This window comes from Onychomys torridus, chromosome 8 (genome assembly GCF_903995425.1).
Source record: "Onychomys torridus chromosome 8, mOncTor1.1, whole genome shotgun sequence".
In the NCBI taxonomy this organism is placed as follows: domain Eukaryota; kingdom Metazoa; phylum Chordata; class Mammalia; order Rodentia; family Cricetidae; genus Onychomys; species Onychomys torridus.
In genome coordinates, this window is record NC_050450.1 from 42,597,479 (window position 1) to 42,622,626 (window position 25,148).

Sequence of the window (25,148 nt, forward strand, 5' to 3'; positions counted from 1 at the left end):
GGTAAATAAAGCCAACTGAGTTTTATTTGTAATTACATAACAGACTTAAGCAATGTCTCTTTGCTTCATGTTTCTCGCATGTAAAATGGAGTATTTTAGTAGCATTTTCCATGCTGAGTTGTACATGAGGACTAGTATTTGGTTGGCAATACTTTGTTAGTAAGTAATAAGGTTATTAAGATATAGCCCAGGACATGTTCAGTTGATATCCCTGGGAGGCCTGCTCTTTTCTGAAGGGAAATGGAAGAGAAGTGGATCTCAGGGAGAGAGGAGGTGGGGTGCACTGGGAGGGGTGCAGGGAGGGGAAACTGGTTGGAAGTAATGTATGAGAGAAGACTTCTTAACAAAAGATATGGCCAAGGATACTAATACTAAATGGTACTAACAAGCATTTAAATGAAATATTATAAATAGAAGTATCTAGTGAAATCCTTGACTTCAGTTAGGTTAGTTTCCTACTTATAACTATACATCAATAAGTTTAAGTTAGCTCTCTAGACTATTATAATTAGAAATTCTGTAAGTGTTATGGTTTCTCTTCCCATACCACAGATAGCAAACTAAGATTTAAGAACTCACATAACCTGTTCATAGGATTTGAACTAACCATATCTACTCAAACGTTTTTTTTTTCAATACAGTATAAATTCTTATCCTAATAGTGAAATGTTTGAGGCTTGCCCAGTAATAGAATAAAACCAAAACTTATTATAAGCCACAGTCATCCTATGGTCCCCCCTGCTATATAGCCTCCCTGGTTCTGTGGGCTGCAGTCTGATTGTTCTTTGCTTTATATCTAGAATCCACTTATGAGTGATTACATACCATGTTTGTCCTTTTGGGTTTGAGTTACCTCACTCAGGATAATATTTTCTAGTTCCACCTATTTGCCTGCAAATTTCATGCTGTCATTGTTTTTCTCTGCTGCTACTCAAAAGTTTTATGGCGGAGGCTGGAGAGATGGCTCAGCAGTTAAGAGCACTGGCTGTTCTTCCTGAGGTCCTGAGTTCAATTCCCAGCAACCACATGGTGGCTCACAACCATCTGTAATGAGATCTGGTGCCCTCTTCTGGCAGGCAGGGATACATGCAGGCAGAACACTGTGTACATAATAAATAAATCTTTAAAAAAAAAAAAGTTTTAAAAAAAAGTTTTAAGGCTCCTTTTCCTTTTACATTTGATTACAGATGATGTGGAAGTTATCTGTACCTTGTTTTAAAGAGCCTTTGGTGATAATGTAACTATAAAATAATTACTCTTCAGAAAATTACAGTTTCACTCTGATTGCTTCTTCTGAAAATCTGAGGTCTTGTACATGAAAGAATCAAGCATTGAAGTACTTTTTAGTGGTGTTACAGACCTAAATGGATTGCAATTGTGGTTGTTGTGAGCCATGAAAGCTCCAGCGTTCAGTGGGTTGGAGAAGAGAGGAAAAGGAATAATAAAGTAAAAAAAAAAAATGAGTCCTGGGGCTAGAAAGAGGGTTCCATAATTGAAAGCACTTGCTTTAGTTCCCAACAGCTCACATCTATCCTTAATTACAGTTCCGGGGAATCCAACACCACCTTCTGGCTCTATGGACACTAGGTACATGTATGGTGTTTAAAACATACATGCCGGCAAAACACAAAGATGTATAAAAGTAAATCTTTTTTAAAAAAGAAGTGAGTCTTTCAGCTAGTCTTACTTGATAGTACAATCGTCTAGATTTAAAATGTATTCTTTATCTGTTCTTCACATAAATACATTTAATTTTAGAAGATGAGACATGGGAGTAGGGTTGTAGTCCAGTGGTAGAATACGTGCTTACCATGCACATGCCCCTGAGCTCAGGTCTTGAACTGCCCTCTCCACACACAAAACATTAAGCAGGTATATGTACCTATAAAATATAAGTCTATTTTATGTTTTTCCTTCCTCACAGACTACATATGGTTAATTTTTCATGACACTGCTGTTTGTTAATTTATGACATTATTGTTAAATTTAATTAGACTTTTAAAACTTTCTCAGCTTTAGTTTCTAAGATAATGAATAGATAAAACTCATAAACAAAAGTCCTTAAATGTTCTCAATAATTTCTAAGAGTATAAAGTTTTGAAAGTAAATAATTTGAAAATCACCATTATAGATTACTAAGTTACAATTAATGAATATTGTGTTGGCCATATAATAAAGAAAACTCCTGTGGTTTAATAATGTTGCTGAGAAAAAAAATGCACTCCAAATAGTACTGGAGTAAATAAAGAAAAATACAATATTATATTAAAGTTGCGTTATTTTCAGTTATCTCATCCTTGTTTTTTCCAAGGTGTTTTTTTAAATGTTGCTTTTAAGTTTATCTGTGATAAAAAGAAATGTATCGGACTATAAATAGGAGTATCCTTTGTGTTTCAGAAGCTCTGTAATGATGCTCAAGTCAAGGTCTTCGGGAAATGCTGTCAGCTGAAGCCAGGAGGAGATAGTTCTTCCTCTTTGGATAGCTCTATCAATTTATCTTCTGATGTAAAAGACCAGTGTCCCAAGTACCAGGTAAGATCACTCATTTATTCATTTACAAATCATTTTAATCACCTTTCTAGGGACCATTATCAGCTATGTACCTATGTACCTTCCTGGAGCTTACATTGTAGCTGTAGAGATGGATAAATTCATTAAATAAGTAAGTTTTTATAATTTTGAAAGATGGGGAAATACAGAGGTCTATGGTATTGGTAGCAGATATTTTATTCATCTTTATCTTAATTCATATTATTGAGTACCCAGAGTAATTTATTTTCGTACCTCTTTATTATTAAATAATAAAATTAAAATACCAATAAAGTTTGGCAATAGTAGGAAATTAAAGTGTAATTATAATTTGTTTTTCAGAAATAAATTGGTTTCTTTTTTTAGGCTAAATAAATCAGTAACTACATAGGAACTTGTATGTAAGCTTACTATGCGAAATAAGATCAATTTAGTTTCATCCTAAGTTTATATCATCTACTGTGAATTTATGACATCCCAAGTTTGTACAAATAAAACATACTTTGTATTTAGTGGTGCTAAAATAGAATCTTGGTCATTCTGTTTGTAAGAGATGATTGATTGCATTTGGGTGGAAATTTATCCTGTACCCACCGAGAAGGCAATGTATGTAAAAGGATTCTGAAGTTACTCAAATCTGCATGTTAGGAGGCAATTCACAGTTAAACTCTTGTTTTTCCTTCACCTAGGAACAGAACCTTAGCAAACACCTAACAATGCTTTGCCTTATATTACCTGTATAACTCAGTAAATTTACATAATTTGAGAGGTTTTCCTAATTTGTTAAATTATATAAAATTGCCTTTTCTGTATATATTATTTGATTAAAAATAAATATTAGATTTTTTGAGACAGGGTTTCTCTGTGTAGTTTTGATGCCTGTCCTGGATCTCCCTCTGTAGACCAGGCTGGCCTCAAACTCACAGAGATCCGCCTGGTTCTGCTCCCAAGTGCTGGGATTAAAGTTATGTGCCACCACCACCCGGTAGGACTGGCTCTTCAGGGGCTTTCTCCTGCACACAAAGTAATGATCAGATGCTGAGAACCTGATATTCTGTCTGTGGTGTGCTTCTCAGTCATTAATCTGGTCCTCAAGATCATGGTCAGGGCAGTCCTTTAACTGTACACAGGAATAGAAAAATACTTTCTTGTCTCAGCTCTTGTTGGCTAAGGCTTCCCAACATCCAAGTGAACTGAAGCTAATCTGACATTGTGTTCTCACTTGTGCATCCCAGTGGGTTATATGTAAAGTTTTCAAAGCAGCAATGTATGCAAAGCCAAGGTTTGAGGAAGGGGATTTGGGGGAATGGGCAGCAGATGGCAATCTAGGGTACTCAGACTAGGATGCACTGTGAGTGTTGCTTGCTCTGCAGCTGGGGTCCCACAGTCTCTGATCCCGGGGTCAGGGAGTGAATAGACGCAGAACCAAACGATTCAGGCCTCTGGGAGGTTGTAAACAATCTTGTTTATTAAACAAAGGACTGAGGTAAGAAAATATGTAAGTAAGTAAGTAAATAAATATATATTAGAAAACTGACCAAGATTATAATGATCCAAAAGGTAGTGATTGATTATTATATTTTGTGTCAGAATCCCACAAAATACACTTTTTTAAGTGAAAGCATTCAGTTATACTTGATATGCTAGATAAAATATGATCTCCAGCCAGGTAGTGGTGGTGCATGCCTTTAATCCCACAGCACTTGGGAGGCAGAGCCAGGTGGATCTCTGTGAGTTCGAGACCAGCCTGGGTTATAGAGTGTATTCCAGGAAAGGCGCAAAGCTACACAGAGAAACCCTGTGTGTGGGGGGGGGGGGGGGGGGAGGATATCCAGTAACTGGAAAATTATCTTTGAATTACTTTCCAGGAGCGAGTATGTGGAATGAGCAGACGCCGTAAAGAAAGCATATAAAAGGCAGCAGTGATAGCACACTTTGTTAATTTTGTGATCTTTATTGTAGATTGTTTCACATGAAAATATATTAACATTATCTGATAGACAGGGTTTCTCTGTGTAGCTTTGCACCTTTGCTGGAGCTTGCTTTGGAGACCAGGCTGGCCTCGAACTCACAAAGATCTGCCTGCCTCCGGCATGTGCCACCACCGCCGGCCTGAAGTATGGTATTTTTATGTAATCAAATAATGTGCAAACCCCTCCCACCCTTTTCTTCCCTCCCTCTCTCTTCTTCCCTCTCTTTGATCCTTAAATGAGTCAGCGTCTCCCAAGTACCCTGCTTGGATTCAAATTTGAGATATTCCTGCCTTGGTCTCCCTATTATTAGGATTATAGATATTACTATACCTACCAATATCTGTGCAAATCTAAAAATAAGTGGGATTTCCATTTAGTGATATGGTTAGGTTTAACATAAGAAACCATATGAGCTGGGCGGTGGCACACCCCTTTAATCCCAGCACTCGGGAGGCAGAGCCAGGTAGATCTCTGTGAGTTTGAGGCCAGCCTGGTGTACAGAGTGAGATCCAGGACAGCTACCAAAACTACATAGAGAAACCCTGTCTCAAAAAACCGAAAAAAAAAAGAAACCATATGATGAACAAATTGGAGAACAGTTTATATAATTCAGAATTAAAATTATTAGAAAAACTAACATAGGTTTGTATTTTATAAAAAAGATATTTTAAATCACTACAAGGCTTTTAATTCTTTAATTTCATTTATGTTTTTAATTTTTATTCAGGGTTCTCGGTGCTCTTCTGATGCCAATATGCTTGGAGAAATGATGTTTGGCTCAGTAGCAATGAGCTACAAAGGATCCACTTTGAAAATTCATCAGATCCGGTGAGGGAGTTCTGTTCTTATGTCATACTCATTGTAGATGTTCCGGTTTTTTGAAGATGGGAGGATTTCTTAGATCTTTACTCATATTGAGTACATGAGATGCCCAGCTTATGATGTCATGGTTTTAGTGTTTCTTCTCAGCCCTTGTGATGATGTCATGAAGTCTCTAATGTACACATTTTTATTTACATATAGTAAATCAAAAAGTCATTGTATTTTAGTTTTATCTCTTTCTGACATTGTGTTTTCTTTCGTAGCTCACCTCCACAGCTCATGCTTAGCAAAGTTTTCACTGCCCGGACTGGAAGCAGTATCTGTGGAAGTCTCAATACGTAAGTGCTATAGATGCAGGGGGAAATTGATATTTGATATTTAAGATATATAAGAATGAACACTAAAAAATGCCTTTTTAAGTCATAGTACATATATTTTATATCTTACTCAAGTTTGAAAGTTTATGGAAGCTAGATTACACCCTTTCTGAATATAATTAAACTGAAAAATGCAAAGGTATGACTGCTAACTCAATATAGAAGAGTAGACTGAAAAGGCACACTAGGCTATGATGGAAATGCATTCAACATTTTGGTTCCCAATACATCTTCTGGAAAACTACATCATTTACTTCTGAATATAATAAAAAATGATGTTGCCAAAATACCAACTATTTAAATTGAATCCTGAAGTAGAAATGAAAAAAATCACTGATTTTAAAGCAGTACAGTCTTCTTTTTTTCTTAATTTTAACTGATAATTCTTAAAAATTTATGGAAAAGATACTTCATAATGAAAGTATAGTATTTACTTTTGTTCTCAAAGAAAATGAAAGTTCAACATACGAAAGTCCGTCAATGTAATACACCATATAAACAAACTCAAAGAAAAAAACCACATGATCATCTCACTAGATGCAGAAAAGGCATTTGACAAAATCCAACACCCCTTCATGATAAAGGTCTTGGAGCGATCAGGAATACAGGGAACATACCTAAACATAATAAAGGTAATCTACAGCAAGCCAATAGCCAACATCAAATTAAATGGAGAGAAACTCAAAGCAATACCACTAAAATCAGGAACAAGGCAAGGCTGTCCCCTCTCCCCATACTTATTCAATATAGTACTTGAAGTTCTAGCCAGAGCTCTAAGACAACACAAGGAGATTAAGGGGATACAAATGGGAAAGGAAGAACTCAAGCTTTCCCTATTTGCAGATGACATGATAGTATACATGAGTGACCCCAAAAATTCAACCAAGGAACTGATACAGCTAATAAAAACCTTCAGCAACATAGCAGGATACAAGATCAACTCAAAAAAATCAGTAGCCCTCCTATATACAATAGACAAACAGGTTGAGAAGGAAATCAGAGATACATCACCCTTTACAATAGCCACAAATGATATAACATACCTTGGGGTTACTCTAACTAAGCATGTGAAGGACCTATATGACAAGAACTTTAAGTCCCTGAAAAAAGAAATTGAAGAAGATGTCAGAAAATGGAAAGAGCTCCCATGCTCATGCATAGGCAGGATTAACATAGTAAAAATGGCGATCTTACCAAAAGCAATCTACAGATTCAACGCAATTCCCATCAAGTTACCAACACAATTCTTCACAGATCTGGAAAGAATAATACTCAACTTCATATGGAAAAACAAAAAACCCAGGATAGCCAAAAGAATCCTGTACAATAAAACAACCTCTGGAGGCATCACGATCCCTGACCTCAAGTTCTACTATAGAGCTACCGTAATAAAAACAGCTTGGTACTGGCATAAAAACTGACATGTGGACCAATGGAATCAAATTGAAGACCCTGACATTAACCCACACACCTATGAACATATAATTTTTGACAAAGAAGCCAAAAATGTACAATGGAAAAAAGAAAGCATCTTCAACAAATGGTGTTGGCATAACTGGATGTCAATGTGTAGAAGGCTGCAAATAGATCCATATCTGTCACCATGCACAAAACTTAAGTCCAAGTGGATCAAAGACCTCCACATAAATCCAATTACTCTGAACCTGATAGAAGGGAAAGTAGGAAGTACTCTTTAACTCATTGGCACCGGAGATCACTTTCTAAATATAACAACAGTAGCACAGACACTGAGAGAAACAATCAATGAATGGGACCTGTTGAAACTGAGAAGCTTTTGTAGAGCAAAGGACACGGTCAACAAGACAAAGCGACAGCCTACAGAATGGGAAAAGGTCTTCACCAACCCCACATCTGACAGAGGGCTGATATCCAGAATATATAAAGAACTCAAGAAATTAGACATCAAAATGCCCCACAGTCCAATTAAGAAATGGGCTATAGAACTAAACAGAGAATTCTCCATAGAGGAAGTTCAAATGGCTGAAAGACATTTGAGGAATTGCTCAACATCCCTAATTGTCTGGGAAATGCAAATCAAAACGACTCTGAGATACCACCTTACACCTGTCAGAGTGGCTAAGATCAAAAACACAGAAGACAGCATATGCTGGAGAGGATGTGGAGCAAGGGGAACTCTCCTCCACTGATGGTGGGAATGCAAGCTTGTACAGCCACTTTGGAAATCAATATGGTGCTTCCTTAGAAAATTGGGAATCCATCTCCCCCAAGACCCGGCTGTAGCACTCTGGAATACATATACCAAAGGAATGCTCAATCATACCACAAGGGCATTTGCTCAGCTATGTTCATATCAGCATTGTTTGTAATAGCCAAACCTGGAAACAACCTAGATGCCCTTCAACTGAAGAATGGATAAAGAAAATATGGTACATATACACAATGGTGTACTACTCAGCAGAGAAAAACAATGACATCATGAGTTTTGCAGGCAAATGGATGGATCTAGAAAAAACCATCCTGAGTGATGTAACCCAGACTCAGAAGGACAAACATGGTATGTACTCACTCATAGTAGGATACTAGATGTAAAACAAAGATGACTAGACTGCTACACAACTCCAGGGAGGCTACCTAGAAAACAGCACCCTAGGAAAGACCCAAGGATCACCCAATGACAGAGAAATGGATGAGATCTACATGAACAACCTGGACAACAGTGGGAGTAATGAAGGGCAAGATTTGAGGGAAAGAAAGCTTAGGGGGGAGCAGGAGATCCTAGCTGGATCAAGAACAGAAAGGGAGAACAAGGAATAGCAGACCATGATAAATTAAGACCACATGAGAACAGGAATAGGCAGAGTGCTCGAGAAGTCCCTAGAAATCCACAATGATATATCCTCTGTAGACTGCTGGCAGTGGTTGAGGGAGGGGTCGAGGGGTCTGACCTAGTCTGGTGATCAGATGACTAAACACCCTAGCAGTCGTCTTGGAACTCTCATCCAATAACTGATGGAAGTGGATGCAGAGATCCTTCGCTAGGCCCCAAGTGGAGCTCCAGGTGTCCAACTGTCGAGAAGGAGGAGGGACTGCAAGAGCGTGAATTGTTGAATCCAAGATTGCAAAAAGCACAGGGACAAATAGCCAAACGAATGGAAGCACATGAATTATGACCCAAAGGCTGTGGAGCACCCAGCTGGATCAGGCCCTCTGGATAAGTGAGACAATTGAATAGCTTGATCTGTTTGGGAGGCATCCAGGCTGGGGGGAAGGTGGAGGTAGGGGCTGGAGGTGGAAGAACAGGGGAACCCATGGCTGGTGTATAAAATTAAAACATACTAATACTACTACTAATAATAAAGAAAATGAAAGTAATATATACCATTTTTAATGTGTGATGATTTGATTGCTCTTCCTGCTGCTTTCTTCCCTCTCCTCTGTTCCCTTCCTCATCTGCAATTGCTCTTTTGACCATTCCCAACACCAGATGTTTAGAAAATATTTTTAGTCCAAAATATGAGGGAAACCTTGTCTGTGATGTATGTCAGTGTCAACAATTTACTTAAGAAAGAACCAGATGGTAAATATTTTCTACTTTGTTAGCTGTATAGAATGCTGTAGTTTCTTACTGCTGCATTATAGCATTAAAGCAGCCTTAAGCAACATGTAAATGAAAAAACATGACCTGTCCTCCTGTGAAACTTTATGTATAAAGGTACAGCGTCTGGATATGGCCTTCAGGTATAGCTTAATAACTGGTGGCTTCATAAGTAGTGCTTGCATAATTATCATAGTTTATACTTAATAGTACTACTACTAATAGTTTTAACTTAAAAGGGGGTTAAATTTGTTAGCAAATATATAAAATAATAGGTTTCATAATGCTGTTTTCATTCTATTATACTTCGTTCATATTCAGCCCCCTATTTTCTTCCCTATTCCCAGTAGTCCCCTCTGTCTCAAATAGTTCAGGAAGTTTTACTCTTGGAATTTCATTGGGATGTGTGAATAGTTACCATTAAAAACATAAAAGGTACTTGGAATTTTCTTTCCTCTGTAGACTGCAAGACAGTCTTGAATTCATCAATCAGGACAGCAATACATTAAAGGCTGATAGCAGCACAGTTATTAATGGACTGCTTGGAAATATAGGTAGGTGGTTTATTTTTATTTTATAAAGTTAAAAAATGTTAAAAGTATAAAAGTATTTGAAGTCACTTCTTAATTATATAGATTTCTTGTATAACCAGAGAGCTTCTAATGGTGTAAATGGACAGGTTGTTTAAATTTCACATGTGTAACCTTTATGTTATTTGGAAAACATTTTTTCTTATATTTTAATGTAATATACATTTTGTATCTGAGAAAAAAAATTTCTGTATGTTTAATTTGTCTTCATTGGTTTTTGTTTTTAAATTTAATGTGTCTTTGAAAGGCTGAGTCATTGATATTGAAAGCCATTACCAGCTCTCTGAAATATTTTAGCTGGGAATAACTATCACTACTACTCTCTTCTCTAACCAAGAAGTCATTTTAAAATGGTGCTCATTTTTATGAACTGGTTCATATGAGCAGATTATCAAATGATGACTCTTAAGAAGCTCATTAGAATAACAGCTTAATTTAGTTAATTATGGTTACCATGTATAGTGCATTTTAAAATGACATAGTATTTCTGCAATTTCTTGTCTAGAAAGTGCAACTAAATTGCTGCTTGATCATATTTCTGATGCATAGTATAAGGGAGTGGACAGCCACTTTTATTTAGATGTTTTTTTTTTTCTCCCTTTTTGAGATATGATTTCATTGTGTAGTTCAAGCTACCCTGGCACTTATTGTATAGCCGATAGTAAATTTTATGTGTTAAATTTATGTTTATTCAAATGAGATGCTACTAATTACCTGCTGTGGATTAGTCTTTGTGTAAGGACTGTTTTGTAGTATAGGTCAGCTTATAGAAAAAGTTCTTTCAAGCTTACTTGATTTTCATCACTGATTCTAGTCAAGTAAAACTGCAACAAAGAAATGGCCTTTTAAAAATAATTTGATTATTTTAAAACTTCAAGGGTTTATTGAAAGTGATTCGTTTTATCCAGGTGGTGGTGGTGCATGCCTTTAATCCCAGCACTCAGGAGGCAGAGGCAGGTGGATCTCTGTGAGTTCAAGGCAAGCCTGGCCTGCAGAGTGAGTTCTAGGACAGCCAGGGCTACACAGATGAACCCTGTCTTTAAAAAAAAAAAAAAAAAAAAAGGAGAAGGAGAAAAGGAAAAGGAGGAGAAGAAAAGTGATTCATTTTAATAGTACCAATAAATTGATATTTATAAAAGTAAATTACACTATGGAGACTAGATGTATTTGACCATTCTGTTTAAATATAGAGGAGAAATTCAATCCATTTAATCAAGCTACAGACTTTAAGTCATGCATGACGTGCATTTCTACACTCTTAACTGTGAATTAGTATAGTTGAGACTTATTTCTGACTTTGTGTTTCCAGTTAACTAATCAAGTGTTTTTTAAGCGTCCATAATATAACAAGCACTCTGGTAGACCCTGAAGAGGCAGTGGTATGCTAACACAGTTTTTGCCTCAGTGGATTTGTAGTTAGTGAGCATTAGATAAATAATACAACCACAGTATGCTATAGTATATACAAAATTAAAATTATGTGGCTGTGATTAAGATATAAGCATGAATTTCATCTTGGAGAATTACGAAGTTTCCTTGACAATAAGATGCTTAAACTTGAAGAATTATTTATCTAGCTAGGGAAAGAAATACCTAGGAAGAAGTAGTAGTACATACCGGACTACAGGACACACCATCATAAAGCATGTAAATAAGTTCACACAGTAAAGGTAAAGGAAATGAAAAGAAAGAATTGAGGTTAAGGGTATATGGGAGGGTTTGAAGGGAAGAAAGGGTAGGGAGAAATGCTGTAATTAAACTGCAGTCTCCAAAATAAACAAAACAATGAAAGAGGAAAGAAAGAATTGAGTAAGATGGCAAAGGGCACTGTGGGCCACAGCAACAAATTCATATTCATGCTTTATGCAGTCAGATACCAATGAGGATATGCTAGTTTCTTTACTTACTCTTTCAAGCAAGTACATGACAGGATTAACTATGCAAAACATTTTATTACTAGAAATGACTATGAGAAAGAAAATGAGGGAGGTGGGAAAAGCCAAAAGAACCATAGATCATGATGTGTGTCTGACTCCAAGTAAAGGAGAAAAATATAAAAGATTAAGTATCAGTGCCTCAGCCTGTAATAGCTTTCTAAGGAGGAAAGGTTTGGCAAGACAGGAAGTTTTGAGTAAGACCTAGTTGTCAAAAATGTCCCATGTTTCCCTAAAATAGGCCTGGACTTTGTATCCTCTGTATTTAATCACTGGCTGGAAGCTTGTAATAGGTAATATATAGCCGTGACAAATATGCAATGGATTTTAAAGCACTGGATTGGAAATCTTTTAGATACATCCACAAGGCTTCTGCAGAAAGTTGTTTAGAATCCAACAACATAATCAGATTTGATTTATATGTACAAAGAATGTCTGTAGTGAGAATGGTCTGGTTAAGCAGTTGGGATTAAAATATGTCAAGAAAATTTCACCTACTGTAGGTAATTTGTTGGAAAGTAGAAGACCTCACTGACCTCCTGAAAGGGTCTTAGGGACCTCCAGGTGTCCTTCAACTACATTTTAAAAATCTGGACAACTGTAGGAATAGATATATATTGAAGAAACCTGAAAGAGATTTGACTGCACATAGGACTTTATGGAAAAAGTGAAGCCATTGAGAGAATGAAATTAGAGATAGATATGATAGTTGAGAGAGATTTCTGAGGGAGAATGTTGAGTTGGGACACTAGCTGACTTAGAATTAGATTAAGAAGAGAAGGAGGAACTTCTCAGAATTCTTGAGTAAGTTACCAGCATCATAAGGTTTAAATGTTACTTTTTCTGTTAGGCAGGAAGTAGGCAAAGATAGGTAAGAATTTGAGTAACTTTGAAGGTGGGTTGATAAAAAAAGATCAGTTTCAGTCTGGAAGCTATGTATGTGTTCACATCTATGCCCATATAAACAGTCATATGTAAAGAAATGTGGGTGAGGAAAGAGTTTAAAGATGTTAAATTTTGAAATAGGGAATGTTGGGAAAAGAATTGACCATTGAGAAATGGAAGGGTTACTGCATTATAATTACAAAAAATTCAGTTGCAAAAAAAAAAAAATAGAATCAGCAATCTGAAAAATACAGATGCTATTTAAAGCAAAAAGCTACCTGTTCTAGGTGTTCAACTCCTCCATAGACCAGTGGTTCTCCACTTGTGGGTGCAACCCCTGGGTGTTTGAATGACCCTTTCACCAGAGTTGCCTAAGGCATTTGGAAAACAGATTCATGGCAGTAGTAAAATTACAGTGATGAGGTAGCAACAAAAATAATGTTATAGTTGGGGTCACCACAACATGAGTTACAGAATTAGGAAGGTTGAGAACCACTTACTTTTATACTGTTATAATTGAATATAAGTAACAGATAACTCAGTTGCTGGATTTCAGGATTTAAGCTCCCCACCCACACTTCTTTTGGAGAGAGTATATCTTTATATAGCCTTGTCTGGCCTAGAACTCTTTATGTAGACCCGGCTGGCTTTGAATTCATAGCGATCTGCTTGCTGGGATTAAAGGTGTGTGTCACCACTCCTGGCCTTTATACCCTTTTTTGGGTATTCAGGCTGCTATCATTTCTTTGTGGTTGTGTGTGGTACTCTTGGGAGTTTTGCCCTTATAGACTGTACTGTGTCTCTTTGTTTTCATGGTGGCTAACCACAGTTCTAAAAACATAATTTCTTCCGTTACTTTGTAGCTTATTACTGGGCTAGCAATTTTTGTGCTTATTTGTCAATAAAATTCCTTGATAGATATGCTATGTTCTTATGCTAAGTGTGGTAACATGGTCTTTTTAACCGCACTTGCAGGAGAATATTGAAGTCTTAAAAAACTAGCTTTTAAAAACAAGTTTCTTTGGCAAACATTAAATTATGTACATACTATTGCCTCTTTGAATAGTTAAAATGTTTTATGTTAGAATCGAACACTTGAAATAGTTGTATCTTTTGTAACAGAAGCTTGTTTCTGTTGTTATAAATGGATTTATTCATAAATAGGCATGAAATTATTTTTTGACATAAACCATGGCTAAAAGGAGAAGTATACTTTTTCCAATAGGGAAAATGACTTGAATTGTTCTTGCTTGGTTAAAAGTTCCTGTGCTTTACCCATTCGTTGGTCTGCTTCTGTGTTGCCTTACCTTACCTTATTTTCCTGACTCAGTGTGGCTTCTCTAACAGGCCTCTTTCATGTGTATTTTACATTTTTGCCATATAGGTCTTTCACAGTTCTGCAGCCCCAGGCGGGCATTCTCTGAGCAGGGTCCGCTCCGCCTGATCAGGAGCGCCTCTTTCTTTGCAGGTTTGCCATGTGCTGTGTGGGTAGACTAGTTGGTGTGCCCTAGCGGCTAGCATCTAGTTAAGCTGTGGAAACAAGAGAGTGGAGAGAATGAAGTTGGGAGGTTGTGGTTAAGAAAGCATTGCTTACAAAGTATAGGAACGTACTGCTTTCCACTGGGTATGTTCCTAAAGTTTTCACAAATGTGTTATCAACAGGACTGATGTTTTTATGAAATTTGTTTGCCATTTCTTTCCTCAGTATGTCATAATAATTTTAAACTTCAGACTCTTAAAGAAAAATTTAGTATGTAGTTAGCTTAGCAATTAGTTATCCCGCTCCTTGGAAATGTTAATGTTATGCTATCTTGTTTCCATGGCTAAGAAGCTTTTGTATTGTAATTCACCAATTGCTGGAAATATCTGATCTTTATAATTGTTGCAAAGTTTCTGATCTGCACTCTATCCCTAAGAACAACTTTTCTTGGAGCTAAGATTTAGATGAACAAGCACTGTTTTAACATTATATAAAAGACATGTGAGCATAATTCCTCATATCATTACATTGTTGCAGACTGTGTGTCTTGCCTATATATGCAAGCACACATTGCATGCACACACTGATCTTGCGTTATCTTTTCTAGTAGAAATCATCAGTCTACAGATTTATTTATTGTTGTTTATTATTTTCAGTCTCTTCAACATAGCTGGCCTTAAATTTGAAATTCTCCTAACTAAATCTCCTGAGTGGTGGGATTATAGATATTTGTCACCACTCCCTGCTGTTCTACTTCTTATTTTAATTAGAACTTATTTTCCATGTAAATGGTAGATGTGAGTAATGCATATCTATCCTAGGAAATTTGGAAAATATAAAAATAGGGTTAAAAAATATATAAGCTATCCTGCCAGTACTTATACTTAATTTGGTTTTTTTATTTTGTTGTTTTTCCAGTGCAGTGGATTAAATCCAGAGCCTTATATATGTTCTAGGCCAGTGCTTTATCACTAATTTGTATCCTTGGCCTCCTTACCTGTTTTTAAACAAAATCGGTATCATACTATTTAAACAAATTTATCAAATGTTTTATTACCAAGCTTTAAATTCTTATTTCTTATGCTTGTGTTTAAACATTGTTACAGATATAATCAGAGCAAACTACCATGGAGTTGTTACTTGACCTCAGTAACTAATATTCATATCCTTTTTCATTTAATAGTATGAATTTCTGTATTTGGCTATGTTCTTAAAATATGAATTTTAGTCACTCCTGGATTCTATATCTTGGATAATTTTGCATCACATGGTAAATCTTCAGATAGATCTGAAAGCTTGTTCAACTGAATAATAGCTCCTTGTGTTGGGTTGGTGCCATGCTATTGAAAAAAGAATGCAATGAGATGAAGCATGATCTAGTTTGCCATTTAAAAGGAGCATCATCCACCTTAATAATAATATAGTTTATGACTGACTATCTGTTTTGCTTTGTAGTTCACAGCAATCCAATGGACATGCCGGGAAGAGAACCAAATGAGGACAGAGACAGCGGCATAGCACGCTCTGGTAATGTCAGGTTCACAAACTAACCCTGCTTTTTTTCTGAGATTCTTGTTAGCTAGCATTGATTTTATTTTTATCTCTATTTATATTGTCTAATTCTGTGTCTAGTTTGTTCATATTGACATTTCACACAGTGTTGTAGAAAGGATAGGAAGAAGTTTCTTAAAGTTGATATTTCAAATGTTTACTCTCAGGTGTGTTTGGTGGGGTGTTCTCTATCAAGCATGCTCAACCTGTGACCTGGGGCCATATGTAACCAAGGATAGCTACAAGTGTGGCCTAATACAAAAATCATAAAATTTATTCAAAACATTATTAGCTAGCTGGATGATGGAGATACATGCCTTTAATCCTAGCATTTGGGAGACAGAGGCAGGGGATCTCTGTGAGTTTGAGGCCAGCCTGGTCTACAGAGTGAATTCCAGGACATTCAAGGCTGTTACACAGAGAAACCTTGTCTCAAAGAACCAAAAAAAGAAAAAAGAAAAAAGAAAAAAAGAAAAACCAAACCAAACCAAACCAAACAAAAAACAAACCTATAATTATGAGCATTGTAATTACAGGTTTTTTGTTTGTTTGTTAGTTTGTCTGTTTGCTATATTGTGTGGGACCCTGAATGTGAAGACTTTGTAGATGACAGCATCAAGTTGCAATGTCAAAAGGTTGGACCTCCTGACAGAAGGTCACAAACCATCATCTTAGGCTTAGTCAGGACAAGACAAAACAATTGCTCAGGACACTACTTAAAAACCAATCATAGTAGAGGGGTTGGGGATTTAGCTCAGTGGTAGAACGCTTGCCTAGCAAGCACAAGGCCCTGGGTTCGATCCTCAGCTCTGAAAAAAAAAAAAAAAACCATAGTAGAAAAACCATGTCAGCTTATATCTGCTTGCTGTTAGCTAGTATAGAGATAAAACAGAAATTGAAATCAGGTGTGCAATATGTTCAGTGATAATTGATTTGTGCTCAGAAAAAAGATACCTGGCTTACCCTGGGCAAGGGGCAAGTACCAGGAATGCATTACAGAGAGGCAGGGCTTCTTGAATTGTGTCTTAGAAAATAAAAAGGTGTTAGCCAGGCAAAGGCATTTTCAGTTAAAACTAGAAGTGTATGTTGGGGCTCCAACCCATTAATAAGAGTCCTATTAGACATTGTGAACTTGATTCCTGTGCTTCAAGGCAGGCCTTCTCACACTGTGTACCTGCCCTTCCTATTGCTGTGAGTCGGCTTGAGTATAAACTGCAATTTTAACTTTATCCTGTGTTTTGATCTTTAGGTATGAACTTTCAAAGATAAGTTCAGATGCATGAACTCTAGTCTCAAAGACTGATGTAGTACAGAATATATAAGAAACAAGATAAAAAGCTCAGTTGATTTTGATAGACAGTTGGGGCTAAAATACACTAATAGGAAGTGGCTGGATCTTTATACTCTTACCGCTCTTTTCTAGTTGTTTGTTTGGGTTTTTGGGGTTTTTTTTGTTTTTGTTTTTTTAACTGAGAATACAGTCTGTTTCTCTTAGTTCCTGGAACCCTTTGTTTTTATTTGGTCTGGAGTTTAGTCTTCTCTTGTAGCAGGATTTTGGTTTTGGGTTTTTTTTTTTCAGGTTTATTAAAATTTTACAAATAAGTAGACAGATGGTTCAGTGATTAAGAGTGTATACTGCTCTTTCAAAGGACCCAAATTTAGTTCCCAGCACCCATGTCAGGTGGCTCACAGCTGCCTGTAACTGCGGATCTGAACCTCTAGTCTTCTCTGGCACTTTCTTTCTCATGTCTATTACACACACACACGCGCACACACACACACACACACACACGCACACGCACACACACGCACACACACACGCACACACACACACACGCGCACACACACACACACGCACACACACGCACACACACACACACACACGCGCGCCACGTGCATAATTTAAAGTAATAAACATAAAACTTTAAAATGAGAAAATATTAAAATTCACAGATAAAATTATACTTATTTATCAAGTACAACATGGTGCCTTGAAGCATTTATATACTGTACAAATGGAATCTAGTGGTCTATGTCTGCCACCTTAGACTGCTCTAGAGAGTAATATGTTGGGTCTGCTGTTTTTTGAAACTTAGGAAAGACTTACTGAAATGTGTTAGGCTTGACAATCTGTGTGTGAGTAATGTATGAGTGCTGTAAGTGACCCCTTTGAATGACATTCAGACACTTATTTCAAATTTTCTTTCTTCTTAAAAGCCATCTGTAATCATCACGTCTAATGGCATCAGGTTTCTTTTATGAGTGGTGAGGGTTCAGCCAAATTAGTGGAGTTTAGGGTGTCTTAAGAAGTGATTGTTTGTTGTAAGCAGCATTTTTTTCTGTGTTGTACAGTGCCAAAAATGATTGTCTAAGAGACTCTTATAGTATTAATACATGAGTTTTCTCCTCTGAGGCTTTACTCCAAGTACTTTTTAAAATGGAAAATTTAGAGAAATTGATTAAACAAAATATTTGGTTTACTCTATTCTTCCATCTGTCAAAAAGAAACTTGTCACCGTGTTTATACATTGACTAATGATTACACATGTTCTTCTAAATTAACAGCATCTCTGAGCAGCTTACTCATCACCCCATTTCCCTCTCCAAATTCTTCACTTACCCGAAGCTGTGCCAGCAGCTACCAGCGACGCTGGCGACGTAGCCAAACAACAAGTTTGGAAAATGGGGTATTTCCTAGATGGTAAGTTGGAATTGACCAAGATTGACTAATTTCCTAAATACACATTTATGTAAGGTTTTTAATGCTTGAGACTTGTATTGTGTATATTTGAAGTCTGTAACTAAAAACTTTGAAAGTTTTATCACTTTTTTAAAATTGTGGTAAGACAGACAAAACTGATTTTTTGTTTTAATCATTTTTACCACATGGTTTAGTGACACTAAGTACCTTCTCACCATCAGTACTGTTTAAGTCCTGAACTTTTTCATCTCCCCAAACTAAAACATTTGCCATTTGCGACCGTTGTTCTACTTAAAATTTTTGTTTTGAAAGTCTATAGTTTTGGGTTTGTCTGCGTGTCTGTGAGAATGCATGCCACTTTGTACAGGTACCCATGAAGAGAACATTGGAGCCCAAAGAGAGAGAGTAACAGGCAGTGATCCTAATGGTGAAGCCATCTTACTGTTCTGTTTTTATCTCCATAAATTAACAGCTATAAGTACCTTGTAAAAGTGGAGTCATGCAGTACTTTTATATTTGGCTTATTTTGTTTAGTATGTTGTCCAAGTTCATCCATGTAGCATATGTAAGAAATTCATATTTATAGCTAAATAACATTGCACTGTAAATACATTTGAGGGGCTGGAGGAATGGCACTGTCAGTAAAGTGCTTGCTGTGAAAACATGGGAAGTTGAGTTTAGAGCTCCAGCACATTTCCCATGTGGAAATTCAGGTGCAGCTGTTATCTCAGCACTGGGGAAGCAAAGACAGGATACCTTGAGTTTGTTGGCCACACAGTCCAGCTGATTGATGAACTCCAGATTCAGTGAGAGTCCTCATCTCAAAAAACAAGGTGGAAAATGATTAGGAAGATACGTAATGTCAACCTTTGGCCTCTACACACATACCTACTTACATGTAAGCACACATGTGCCCTTTTGCATGCGCGCGCGCACACACACACACACACACACACACACACACACACACACACACGTGCAAGTAAAGAACTACATTTTCTTTGTTCATTAACCTGTCCATGAATACATAGATTGTTTCTACTTTTTAGCTGTGTGAATAATACTGCTATAAATATATAAAAATTTCAGTCTGTGCCTTCCATCCTTTTGGGTATATGCCCAGAAGTGGGTTTACTGAGTCATATGGTCTATTTTTAATTTTTGAGGAACTGCCATATAATGACTATGATTTCACATTTGCAATGTAAAACAATTCTGACATCTTTGTATGCTCACCATCATGTTGTTTTCTGGTTTTTGTTTTGTTTTGTGTTGGTCCTGTGTAAGAGCCCATATGTGAGGCATGTGCGGCAAACACTGTACCACTGGTTGCCCTCTAGCGCTAAGCTGCACTCTCGGTCCCACCCTTACTAATCGCCGTCCTAATGAATCCGAAATGATTTACAAGTGCTTTCGGTCATTGTACATCCTCTGTAGAGGAGTATATATTCAACTCTTGGCTCCCAGCATATTTGTTTGTGTTATTGTTGCTGTTGATGAGTTAGGAGATTTCTTTGAATATTTTGAATATTATATAACTCTGGTAAACTTTCTTTGAAAACAATGAAAAATAGGTAGTTTTCTTGGAGAGGTAGCAATTGTTGTAAAATTGTAAATTTACAGTTAATTTGATGAAACAGTGGAAAAGCTTTTGCTCACCTACATTAAATCAGCAGGGAGATAAACTATTGGTGTTTTAAACAAAAACATTTATTTTTAAGGTCTATAGAAGAAAGCTTTAATCTGTCAGATGAAAGTTGTGGCCCTAACCCAGGAATTGTGAGAAAAAAGAAGATTGCAATTGGGGTAATTTTTTCATTGTCCAAAGATGAAGATGAAAATAACAAATTCAATGAATTCTTTTTTTCACATTTTCCTCTCTTTGAAAGCCACATGAACAAATTAAAGAGTGCAATAGAACAGGTAAGTGTAGTCCTTTCTATCTTATTTTTATCTTTTACTTTACATTTTATTCTCTTTATTAAGAGTTGTATTTATTCATCTGGCAAAAATTTGACAGCTGTTTTGAAGTTGCTTTACAACATGTTCCAGGAGTTGCAAGCAGACTCAGTGTTGTTAAAGGAGTTTACTATTTTAGTCAAAGGCCTAAGACAGCTTATTCATTTAGAAACTAAATCTTTAAGGGCCTACTAGACAATTATAGTAACTGAAGAAAAATGTATGGGTACTCCTGAGCTCATAAAATAGCAGGTGAATAAATGGATGTATTTGAGGTGCTGGTAAGTGTTCTGAAGTAAAAGAACAGCATTCTTTATGTTCCTCTCTCTTTTTCCCTGTGGTTTTAGAGTTAAATGAAAGGCTATCATTGTACAGAAGGTAGTTGAAGGCATGGCATGAAACTGATTTATTATGAGGTGGGATGAGGGGAGAGGATCTAGAGTTCAGTCATCAGATTTTTATTAAGGAATTTTTAAAATTCATTTTACATAACAACCACAGAACCTCCTCTCTTCCCTCCTCCTACCCCTCCAACCTCCCCCCTCTAACCTACTCCCCATTACCTCCTCCAACAAGGTATGGCTTCCCATGGGGAGTCAGCAGAGTCTGGTACATTATTAAGTAGAGGCAGGTCCAAGCCCCTCCCCCTGCATCAAGGCCGTGCAAGGTATCCCACCATAGGCAGTGGGCTCCAAAAAGCCCGCACATGCACCAGGGATGGATCCTGATCCTACTGCCAGGGGGCCCCTTAAGCAGATCAAGCTACACAACTGTCTCGCTATAAAATACCTTTGGGTAATTCTAACTAAGCAAGTAAAAGACCTATATGACAAGAACTTTAAGTCTCTGAAGAAAGAAATTGAAGAAGATGTCAGAAAATGGAAAGATCTCCCATGTTCATGGATAGGTAGAATTAATATAGTAAAAATGGCAATCTTACTAAAGGCAATCTACAGATTCAGTGCAGTCCCCATCAAAATCCCAGCACAGTTCTTTAGACCTGGAAAGAACAATACTCAATTCCGTATGAAAAAACAAAAAACAAAAATCCAGGATAGGTACAACAATCCTGTACAATAAAGTAGCCTCTAGAGGCATCATCATCCCTGACCTCAAGCTCTACTATAGAGCTATTGTAATAAAAATAGCTTGGTATTGGCATAAAAACCAGTACCATGTGGACCAATGAAATCACATTGAAGACACTGACATTCACACACACACACACACACACCTTTGAACACTTGATTTTTGACAAAGAAGTCAAAACTGTACAATGGAAAAAAGAAAGCATCTTCAACAAATGGTGCTGGTATAACTGGACGTCAACATAAAGAAGATTGCAAATAGATCCATATCTATCACCATGCACAGAACTCAGATATTTTAACAGTATCTGAACACAGGGGAAAGTTTAGTAGAAATAGAGAAGGACTGGCCACTCAGCTAGAAGGAAAGTACTTTTGGGGGAAGCCAATGAGAGAGTGGTTTTTTATTTTGGTTTGGTTATTTTCAAGACAGGGTTTCTCAGTGTAGCTCTGGTTGTCCTGGAACTTGCTCTGTAGATCAGACTGGCCTCAAACTCATAGAAATCCACCTACCTCTGCCTCCTGAGTTCTGGGATTAAAGGCGTGCACCACCCCCTCCCCTCCCAACCCCGGTCAGGAGAGTGTTTTTAAGAAGAATGAATTGTTTATGTCAAATGCTTCTTCTTTTTTATGTGGAGCTGAGGATCAAACCCAAGGCCTTATGCTTGCTAGGCAAGCGCTCTACCACTGAGCTAAATCCCCAACCCTCAAATGCTTCTAGTAGTATATGAAACAAATGCCTAAGCTTAGAAAATAGAAAAATACATAATAAAAACCTACAGATAGCTTAAAAAAATGAACAAGTGCAGGTTTGTTAGGGTTTTGTTTTGTTTTGTTTTACTGAGGAAAGACAGATATGACTTTCTGATGTGAAGTCTTCATTTGGGCTTATCTTAAAAGGTATCTGTGTCAGGGTTTAAATGTAAACCTTTGGAAATCAGGTGAAGGAGAAGCTGAACAAGTTGATGTCTTCACTGCCCAAGGGGATTGGTTGGCAGTTGGCAAGAAATCTTCCCACATAAGGCTGCTTGTGTGCATATTGTACTCTCACTTGGTAGAGCTTATTCTTGGTCAATATTTTTTAAATTACCAGACCATTAACAAAACAATAATTGTAATATTCATGTGGAAAATTTATGTTGCAAAATTTATCTTATTTTGACTATAAATTATTTTAAATATATTTAATAATTTTTCTCATTTTAAATAATTTTCCATTTAGGACACTTGTGATTTTTTTATAGTTAATGTCTTAGGGAATTTTCCAGATTATTTCTTGACAAAGATTCCCAAAGTTGTACTAACTAATCTTAGTAGCTATGACCAAAGTTCTTAATCCCTGCCACAGAATTTGGAAAGAATATGAGGAGGAGGAGTGAATAGTCTGAGCTCAGTTACAAAGAACCACAGGAGTGCTTGACCAGGGAGTTTTGACAACCTTTTAAAGGCCCTTTTGAGGGTTTGCTGTAGAAAGATTAATTGGGCAATATATCTAAAAAAGGTTAAAAAGAGGGGCAAACAAAATAAAATTAAATTAAAATTAAAAAATTAGAAAGGCAAGCAAGTTGGGAGGTGGTGGCACACACTTTTAATCCCTGAACTTGGAGGCAGAGGCAGAGAGATCTTTGTGAGTTCTAGGCCAGCCTGGTCTACAGAGCGAGTTCCAGGGCTGTTGCACAGAAACCTTGTCCCAACAAAAGGAGCGGGGTTTTCTGCCTCTAGGGAATACACAAATGTTTGTTTACATTCAATCAATTAAAATACAAATAGATAACTCTGCTGCACAAATGAGTAAATGCTGTCTAAATTTTTCAAGTTAGATACTGGGTGGATATATATATAAAATATATATATATATATAATAAATAAATATATATATATAATATAATAAAATATATTAAGTTGGCTGCTTTCCTTTTGTGTTGATTTCTATCATCAAAGTTGATAAATTTGTAGGGCTTGTGCCTAAAACATTTTGAGTGACTTGGAAATTATTTTATAATGGCTGTTGTTTGGGGTTGGATCTTTCGGTTTGGTTTTCTTTGGTTTGGTTGAGATGGGTCCTACTGTATAGCCTAGGCTGGTTTGGTGCTCAGTCCTGTCTTCATCTATCAGGTGCAGGGTTGCAGCATGCACTACCTACTCAGAAAAGAATTTTATAAAACACTGTGTATAAAATTTGATAGGCAGTGTAAGAACTCATTAAAGATTACTTTAAACTTTTTCATGGGTTTTTTTTTGTTTGTTTTTTTGGTTTTGGTTTTTTGAGACAGGTTTTCTCTGTGTAGCTTTGCGCCTTTTCCTAGAATTCACTCTGTAGCTCAGGCTGGCCTTGAACTCACAGAGATCCACCTGTCTCTGCTCCCGAGTGCTGGGATTAAAGGTGTGCACCGCCACCGCCCGGTGTTTTCATGTTTTAATGACTTTTCTGCAATTTGGAATATTGATTATAGAGTGATGAAACTAGATACATTTATGTAAGTGAATGTGACTTAATAATAGAAATTATAAAATAGTTGATAGAATTTAATAAGTACCAGCTAGCAAAATACTCACTTCTATTAATTTTATTAATTTTTGTTTCTAAGCACCATGGTAATTATTTTGATGCTTATACCACTCTGAGATTTGTGATGTAGTTTTAAAATGATGTTAACAAGATTAAAGAACAACACTAAATTCTGCCAAAGGAACATTCTTGTTACCAGTTGCAAGTTTCTTTCTTTCTTTTTTTGGTTTTCGAGACAGGGTTTCTCTGTGTGGCCTTGGCTATCTTGGAACACACTTTGTAGACGTGCTGGCCTGGAACTCAGACATCACCTGCCTCTGCCTCCAGAGTGCTGGGATTACAGGTGTGAGCCACCACCGCCCTGCAAGTTACAAGTTTCTTAACACTAAATAAAACCATGAGTTTTACTTTCTGCCTATGAAGCTTGATCTCTGTCCTTAGCTTAGAATAATGGAACCTTAAATATGTAGAATTTTGTTTAATCAATTTGTAATTACATGAAGAATGCAGAATTCAGTTCTCAATGTAAAAGTTAGATTTTTCTTTTGTAACATCCACCATCTGAATCCTGGTCCACTATCTTTCTACCTAGATGAAATTTTTCAGTTTCCACTGAATGTGCTATTAAGAAAACAAGTGGCTGGTAATGGTGGTTCCCATGAACTCTGTGAGTTCAAGGCCAGCCTGGTCTATAAAGTGAGTTCCACACAGCCAAGGCTGTTCCACAAAGAAATTCTATCTTTAAAAAAAAAACAAAACAAAAAAAAACCCAAAAACAAAAAACAAAAGCCCCACAAAGAGAGGGGGGAGGGAAGGGGAACAGGTGAGGGGAGAAAAGAAGAGTACCTGGCCAGGTTTGTTCAGTTACAGAGCCTACCTAAGCTGTCCAGGGGATGCATTTGTTCCTCAGTGCTGATTGGGGTGGGAAAGAGAGAGGGAAACAAGCAAGTACCTTGTTATGACTTGAGAGATTCTTTGGTTGAATTGTATTAAATTTTAGATTTTTCATAAGGTATTAAGAATGTGACATATCATGATCTCTTAATGAGTTCCTGTGTGCTTTGTTTAAAGAAAAAGTAGCTGGTTGTGGCAGTGCATACCTATAATCCTAGCAGTTGGTAGGCTGGGACAGGAGGATTACCAAAAGGTTGAGGCCACTCTGGGGTATAGTTC

At 36.9% G+C, this 25,148-nt stretch overlaps 1 protein-coding gene across 2 annotated transcripts in view; it reads left to right on the forward strand.

The window, feature by feature from the left end:
* Positions 1-25,148, forward strand: part of Fnip1 (folliculin interacting protein 1) — an 86,374-nt gene that overhangs the window by 41,594 nt on the left and 19,632 nt on the right. Inside the window, exons 3-10 of one of the 2 annotated variants that reach the window (XM_036195131.1) lie at positions 2,398-2,532; positions 5,230-5,330; positions 5,588-5,662; positions 9,741-9,832; positions 14,072-14,155; positions 15,623-15,694; positions 18,284-18,419; positions 20,141-20,342. In XM_036195131.1, coding sequence (XP_036051024.1) covers positions 2,398-2,532; positions 5,230-5,330; positions 5,588-5,662; positions 9,741-9,832; positions 14,072-14,155; positions 15,623-15,694; positions 18,284-18,419; positions 20,141-20,342 — 897 coding nt within the window. The remainder of the gene's footprint in view (positions 1-2,397; positions 2,533-5,229; positions 5,331-5,587; positions 5,663-9,740; positions 9,833-14,071; positions 14,156-15,622; positions 15,695-18,283; positions 18,420-20,140; positions 20,343-25,148) is intronic. The other variant, XM_036195132.1, reaches the window with a different exon arrangement.